The sequence below is a fragment of the Liolophura sinensis genome, chromosome 3, assembly GCF_032854445.1.
Source record: "Liolophura sinensis isolate JHLJ2023 chromosome 3, CUHK_Ljap_v2, whole genome shotgun sequence".
Classification (NCBI taxonomy): domain Eukaryota; kingdom Metazoa; phylum Mollusca; class Polyplacophora; order Chitonida; family Chitonidae; genus Liolophura; species Liolophura sinensis.
This window is the reverse complement of record NC_088297.1, coordinates 17,322,720-17,330,611: the sequence shown is the minus strand read 5'-3', so window position 1 is coordinate 17,330,611 and position 7,892 is coordinate 17,322,720. Positions and strand designations below refer to the sequence as shown.

The following is a 7,892-nucleotide window of genomic DNA, read 5'->3' as shown; positions in this document are numbered from 1 at the left end:
ATGTTTCACACCAAATGTGTAAAGCCACGAAAGAGTTTGCTTTTTGAAGTGTAAGGCCAACATCCAAAATAGACACAAAATCAAAGCTGAATATAAAACCCTCTTAAACAAGCTAACTTTTAAGTTTAAACTAAAAATGTTCCCATCTGCTCTCACATCATTTAATTTAAAAAATTTGGTATTCTGCATTTTTCACTTTTACCTCATGTATTTTTCAAGGTCAGCTTAAGTAAGTATATTATGTTGTCATGGTCAACATTAACAAGTTTGTACCTGACAATTCCAAATGAGGTAAATTGTTACATATCTGTAGATTATATAGTTTTTAGTTTCTAGATTCTATATGTTACTTTTAAAAAAAAAGGGCTTACAGGCTGTGTGAGTTGACTTTTTGTGAGTTTACAGGATGAAGCTTTTGATTTTATTTGAAAGTGAGTTGACAGGCTCTATGTATCGACATTTTGTGAGTTGACAGGCTCTATATATCGACATTTTGTGAGTTGACAGGCTCTATATATCAACACTTTGTGAGTTCACAGGATCCAAACATAGATGGATATGTAAACATCTATGCGTTCATGGGTTTATTTCATTCAGACTATGATGACTACTTCATCAAAAATGTTAACTACTTAGAGGACGTCTTATAGAAAGTGTTTTAGTAAGAGTATTAGCATTAATTGGGGTTACACATCTGGACATAGCACATGTTACAATGTTATCTATTGGCTCGTTTCAGTCAGGCTATAATTTTGAGAGTTGCCTTGCCATTGCCAAGCCACTGCAGTTTGCCTGTCCAAATCAAATTCCTGGACTAACTTTCTCAAAACTTTGTAAATACATTTTTTTCTTGTTGCAACATTCCTTAGGCAACATCATTTCTGAAAGAAAAGTTTATACCAGAAAATGGATTGACAGAACCTTGTGAAACATGTATTACTAGGTGCTATCTGACTTTCACAGAAATCAAATGAAAGCCACGGTATTGTGAGTGAAAACAGGTCCTGAAATCCCTGGACTTTCACAAGATTTCTGCGGAAGTTGAATAAGGATTATTTCAGTGAATCATAAGGGCTCAAAAGCCTTATGCTCTCTTCCTGACACTTATTGAAGGCTGGTTTTTAGTTATACCTAAAGCTAAAACGATTCCTGAAGAGAATTAATTAAGGTTTATTTAACATAGCCATGGTCATGAAGTCCTCATAGGAGATCTGAATGGTGCCCATGCCACCTGTGTCTTTTTGGCGAAAGGTCTCGGTGATGGATCTGAGCATGACGCACGCCTGGATGAAGTTGTCCAGAGTAAGTTGACGGCGTGCCTGCACATCAAACTTACACACTACCAGGTTGATGAAATTAGGCGACAAGTTGTACCCCATCTGTGATAAGGCTAAGGAAACAAGTAATGCAATGATTTAGTTATTTGTACAACTGGTCATCTAAGAATACATGTAAAATGCAGAGTATGGTTTTAATTAGGAAAATGAAGAAAGATACCTCCAAGAGATTGAGAAAATAAATTTTCTCTCTGTTTTGTTTTTTTCACTTTTATGTATTGCTCCACCTCTTACACTTCGCATAAAGAAATAAAAGCCAGGCATTTCATATATGCTTTACCAAGCGCGAATTCGCAAAAGCTACGTCATCTACAAACAGGTCAAGGTCATTAAACTTAGGTCTCTCGTAAAGTAAATGGGTCCATGTTTAAAGATTTTACCGACACACAACTTGTTCAACTGTCAAACAGAGACACTTTAGAGTTGTTCGTCACAGCTAAACACGCTTTTTTTCACCATGCAAAGGAAGTCTGTTTATTGGATGGATACCTGAGTTCCTAAAGTATACCACTAGCCTTTGGCAACTAACTCACGACCCTTCCCACATAGTGCTACACAAGTTCTTACCTCCTCAAGGATGTCAATGTGTATGCCATATTGGTCAAAGCCATGTGACCATCTAAACAGCCTAACAGCCACATTAAAGGGTACTGCTCTAATATAATAAAATTTAAATCTTTTCACTGACTTATCAGGCAGACAATGAAGCAATCCAAGATGTCAAACTCCTCCCACCTGTGTGAAGCTCTGCCCCCTCAATGGCTCCCGACCTGTCCCTGTCGTATTGCTGGAAGACGCCCCTCCACTGCTGTATATACGTCCACAGTGACTGGAACTCTAACAGGTCTATTGTGCCGCTTTGGTCACGGTCAAACATTCCTACAAAATAACCATGGAATATCATCATTATTAATACATCTGCAGTCTGCTACAAGATGGTGATCACTGACAGAGGTTTAAATAACAAATAACTGATTTCTTCATCCTGACCAATGTGATGATATTAAGCCAGTAACGATAACGATAATGCTACTCCTGTATAATAAAAACATAGCGGGTCAACATGAAGTACAGTAGGTCAACTGAAGATGTGGTTTTTTCACCAAAATCAAACGAAGTTTCATAAATTGCACTGAAAGTTGCCCTTTCATATGCGAAAAGGTTGAAGAATTGGGGTATTCCCTTCTCATGCAGCTGTTGCATGCGTCTGCTGACTAAAATATCGCCCTTTGTTCAGTTGTCAAAACACTGGCTACATCACTGAAGCAATTCTCCTACACATCTTTATTGTCTTTTGCGCTGAACTGATGGATCTTTGGAAGTCTGCATTCACTACATGCTTACTCCCACATGAAACCCTTGTATTTGGCAAGGCAATACTGACAGTATACACGTATATTTCCGGATTGAGTCAATGAGTAACCATGTAACTAATAATATGTATACATATCTTCAGTTCTACATTCAAGTTGTAAAAGAGCACATATTTTACAAGAAAAGAGAAAACTTTAATTAAGACAATAGCCATCATAAAGGTTCAAACTGTGCACACAATAGTTAAACAGATAAATATCATGCATAATAATAATAATAATAATAATGGAGTTGACCAAAACCAGACTGCTTTATATCCCCATGATTTTGTGACCATTTAAATGAGACTTTTTTCTCTGCCAATTTTCTGTATACCACACAGATGTGCAAAATGTGAAAACTATTTATTTATTTGATTGGTGTTTTTCACAGTACTCAAGAATATTTCACTTATACGATGGCAGCCAGCATTATGGTGGGAGGAAACCGGGCAGAACCTGGCGGAAACCCATGACCATTTGCTGGTTGCTGACAGACTTTCCCACACATGGCCGGAGAGGAAGCCAGCATAAGCTGCACTTGAACTCACAGCGACCACATTGGTGAGAGGCTCCTGGGTCATTACCCTGCGCTAGTGCGCTAACCAACTGAACCATGGAGATACCAGCGCTGCATTTGACAAAAAAATTCCCCCATGACTAACTTATTCATTTGAATTCTGAGTGTTCTATTGATCTTAGATAGGTGTTTTGAGGTTAGTTTTGAAGGTACATTGATATCCTACTACAAAAATGTAAGTTTCAGAACAAGAAGTAACATTTTTTAGATCTTTACTTGCCTCTAAAAGCACTCTTTCGGGGGTGGGGGGGGGGGGCGAATTTATAGGCCAAATGCAGTCAATAAAATTACAAGGCTATCACCTATCATAAGACGACAGACTTCAGGGTTGAAATGTGACCAGTTCGTATTGGTCAGAGCTTGTTGCAGTTCAATGGCTGAGATTTTCCCTGATCTGTCAGCATCAACGGCGATGAACCACTGATAGACTTGAGGGTCTACCCCAGGGGGGATCATACCTGTCGAAAGACAATGAGGAAAAAATCATCACTTCAGAGCCTTTCACTCAATCCTTAGTAAAGAGTTTAAGAGGCTGTACTGCAGATTTTTGACAAAAAATGGGTTACTGCAAATCCAAATAAATTTTTGCTATTTTTTTAGAACTGCCTAAAGAATTACCTGTCACAAAATCGATCAGCCTCTGCTGTGTAACTGTTATCGTTCAAAATTATAAATTAAAAAAATATATAAATATATGTAAATTAAAAGTTATATTCCTAAAATTTACAAATTGGGTCATGATACAACTTTTCAAACTTCAAATAGTACAGGTACGGCCTGTACAAGTCTGATATTTACTATATTTAAGGCAATAATTTGAACTATTTTAGGTAAATACAAAAATTTTATATTTGATTAGCGATTATAGATTTTTAGCAAAAAATCTATGGTAGGGCCTGTTCCATCCTGTCATATTATACTGACACCATACCAAAGGGAACTAATCCAATTTTAGTTACTTTATAGCACAAGACAGCACCTGGCTAAAACATATTTCAATGGATACAGGATACACAAGCTTTCTAAAACGCATCATACTTTATTATTTTAATGACATTTCACCTAATAGCATGTACAACAAAATGACAATACTGCACAAATCGCTCGGTTAAGTCAAGGTAACCATCTTCAGAATTTTATCAAATCAAACACGTTGCTATCAGGATGCACTGCCTAGGCTGTGATGTAGCCTTTGCCCATTCATTCTATGAAGTGACATCTGATAACACAGAACTACTCCAAACAATATTTATCACTTGGGCCTTCATTGCCGAAGTTCACAACTTTCATCCGTCAGAAACTACTGCTTATACGGGGAATACCTTTGACGTTAGAGAGCTAGAGTAAATGTGACGTCACCTTGCTCTCAATAATGGAGACGTGCTGAAGCTATGTCAAGACCAAATTTCATTAAAATTTTTAAAAAAATCTAAAAAAATATTTAATAGGCTACCAGTTCAAGATATTCTGAACGGCAGTCTTTCAGTGGACATAAACATTAGTCAGGTGCTGTCTTTCACTTTAATCATTGTACATACACGTAGCAAGATTGTCAACTTTAAAGTCCAGTGCCATGTCACAGTTGTACTTATCCTCTGTATCACTTCCTTATCCTTCATTGGAGAATACATGTATTTCAAAATTTTCCAACATACCTTTGATGGCATCTAATAATTTTGCAATGCTTGTTCTTTTACAGCTTTTTCAAGTATATGCAAACTGTGAACTAACTTCTGAATTCTTGACAAATTACAATTTCGCTTATGAAACAAATACATGTAACTTCTTACTAAAATTTGCTGAGACTTAACTTGTTTTATGCTGGCTAACATGTTAATTTTCAGCCCTATGTGGAACTTACCCTGGCCAGGGGGTGCCCCATATCCTGGTTGACCATACCCGCCTGGGGCTCCGTATCCAGGCTGTCCGTGGGGCGGGGCTCCATACCCAGGCTGACCATATCCTCCAGGTGGGCCCTGAAGAGAAGAAATGATTACGTTGCACACACGAACCCTTCGTACATCTTCTAAATACTATTTATTTTTTTTATTTTTGGAGGAAGGCTCTTTTGGACAAGCCAGCGTGTATAAGGTCCCCAGCAACTCTTTCTAGATATGTACACAGTATCTACATGTACATGTAGCCAACGCCCCGTGAGAGATGTAGGCCTACTGCATATTGTACTTGTGTTGTTGTTGTTTTACAAGGATTTGACTAAGCTCAAATATATATTACAGAAATATATTTGCTGGTATTTTTATCGTAGGTTACTCTTGAAGGATCCCGGCTTCATGCTCACCAAAACTGACAACATATACACGGGCTGTCAAAGAGCAAAAACGCCCAGTTTTCCCGTACACATACCTGTCCGTAGCCGTATCCCGCCATGTTTTTTTTTTTTTGGGTGTGTCAAAATAGCAGACTTACTTATGTCGCGGAAGATAAACGGATATTGCGAAATGTTCAACATCCACGCACCGCAATGACGTACATGCATGTGTCGTATCGAAAAGTAAATATCATGAAGTTAGCAATCATGGTCAATTGTACACCTGTTTTCATGCTAAATATACACCATCAAAAGAATGTAATGACGGGCCAACTGACGTATCACATACATGTAGGCCTATGGGGCCTGTATAATATTTCATGATCCGCTCTGCAGTGCATATAGATAGACACTGTTGCAGGGGGTCTGTTCTTTAATTCAAAGTAGTAGTGGTATTTGTAGTCAGTAGGCCTCCATGTAGGTATAAATCCACACAGGCTAAGAGCTTTCATCTCAAAATAACTGTTTTCTGTTATACTTGAGCATACAGCTAGTCCTATATATGTCTACACAGAAAGAAGCTGTAATCCTAGATTGCACCTAGATCTGACGTCCGCGATAAATAGAGGATACTGCACAGTGAAGGTTGAATATCATAAATATTGTTCGAGTGAGAGGTGGAAATGATATTATTTATATTTCTACGTTTTAGTTATCATTTCTACGTTTCACAAGAAAGGTATAACTGTGCACTGTGCAATATTCTATTATTATTTATATCCTGACATTTTCTTTAGATGTATAAAAATGCGTATCAGTTTATCTGTTGCATGTGGGAAGAAAAACACCTTTTCCCAGTTTTAAACGCTGTCTGTAAGTAATTATACATTCTACAAAGGTGCTTAATGCTTATGCAATATAGGTATTTACGTAAATTAAGCACATGAAGAATTTCAACCTCTTTTTTTTTGGCGAACTGTAGGCCTATATTGCGCGGAATCCCAACCAATGAGGCGAGGGTCCAAGGGCCAAGGCCCTTTTACGTATTTTAAGAGAAAAAATATCCATTTTAAAGGCTATACTCCACATTTTGGCACAGATTCAGTTTTCCGATCGCTTCCATACTTTACATGTACGCCCATATACTATTCCCTTGAAATACCGATCCTCGTTGTGAAATATTTACTCTAATAACACATGCGGATGAACTGAACAGTGTTTATTATATATATTGACCAGAATAATCAGGTCTGTAGGCAGCGAAGTGAAGAGGTGGTGGGGTTGTACATAAGCAAGCGGAACGACCAAAGCCCCGGAAGCTCGGAGATTCGAGACGTCTGGAGACATGTTCTAACTGCCTTTTAATATAAACAGATGTTCAGAGTCTTTAACTTGAAACTATTGAAAAATGGTGTGCTATGATGGAGATCATCTGAACGGAGAGCTAGAAGCATCCACAAAATCGCAAAAGGGAGTTCCTACACAGCATTATGATAATAATCTAGGTAAACTCGATGTTTATATTTCCTTACGTTCTTAGTGACAGAAAACATGCAGGCTTGGCTTCATAAAACATAAGAACCGTTTGTAAGTATTATCGCCTTGCTGAAAATATGCCATAAAACAGGGCAAATACAACACTCAGTTTTGCTGGGCGCTGGAAGGTAAGAGGGCTTCTGAGGAAATTAATATTGATGTGAGTTTTCATCAATTCTTCAAATTACAAAATTTCAGATACCGTGACAAGATGACGACATTAGCGCTTTTCCCCGAGGTTAAAATATCTTACTAATAGAATTACAGCGTATGCGTTAATCTGATTTAACAAATTAAAAGAAATGTTTTAACATCCGATTCAAAATAGTGAAGACAGCAATGAAGTTTCACTGTAGTGGTTTTCATTTGGTAGGGTCGAAAAGTGGGTGGGCCAGAACATATGACTCCCCCCGCCAAAAAACTTTTCCTACTCCACTGTACAGTGTGACAATTGTGCCCTTATGGCATTCATGTACTGACAAATGAATAGGTATTGGTAGTATGAAAACAGAAGGAAACATATTTTCGTTAAAGCTAAGCTGGGACAAATGAAACAGATCTCAGATCTAGTTTGGGGCCATCCTTAACTGGAGTAGAAAAATTTGCATAACGTAACGTAAGAGCAATCTCGGACTAAAAAAACAGCTGAAGAATGTCAAGATTGTTTTGCGACTGAACCATGTATGTACATGTACCGAAGTGGTGTGATATTAAATTTAAATCCCGGAGAAATATATTGGCCAAAGGACTTCAAGCAAAGTGTGTCCCCAAAACCGAGAGAACATCATTTGAGAGAGAACACGGATAAAAGCCTTATT

The 7,892-nt window shown here is 37.8% G+C and overlaps 1 protein-coding gene across 1 annotated transcript; it reads right to left on the bottom strand.

The window, feature by feature from the left end:
- Nucleotides 1–822: 822 nt before the first annotated feature.
- LOC135463717 (peflin-like) lies at nt 823–5,659 on the bottom strand. The gene is made up of 5 exons (XM_064741126.1): nt 5,634–5,659; nt 5,131–5,245; nt 3,572–3,727; nt 2,073–2,216; nt 823–1,390 (listed from the first exon to the last, which is right to left on the bottom strand). Exons 1-5 carry the CDS (start codon nt 5,655–5,657, stop codon nt 1,164–1,166), a joined length of 666 nt encoding a protein of 221 aa, XP_064597196.1. The 5' UTR covers nt 5,658–5,659; the 3' UTR covers nt 823–1,163.
- Nucleotides 5,660–7,892: the final 2,233 nt, after the last annotated feature.

Excerpts from the sequence above, each read along its gene's own strand:
- LOC135463717 (XM_064741126.1), bottom strand. The coding sequence starts at position 5,657 with ATGGCGGGATACGGCTACGGACAG. Across the intron at positions 3,728-5,130 it reads TGGGGCACCCCCTGGCCAGG|GTATGATCCCCCCTGGGGTA; the intron begins GTAAGTTCCACA and ends GTCTTTCGACAG. Across the intron at positions 1,391-2,072 it reads GGGGGCAGAGCTTCACACAG|CCTTATCACAGATGGGGTAC; the intron begins GTGGGAGGAGTT and ends TTGTTTCCTTAG.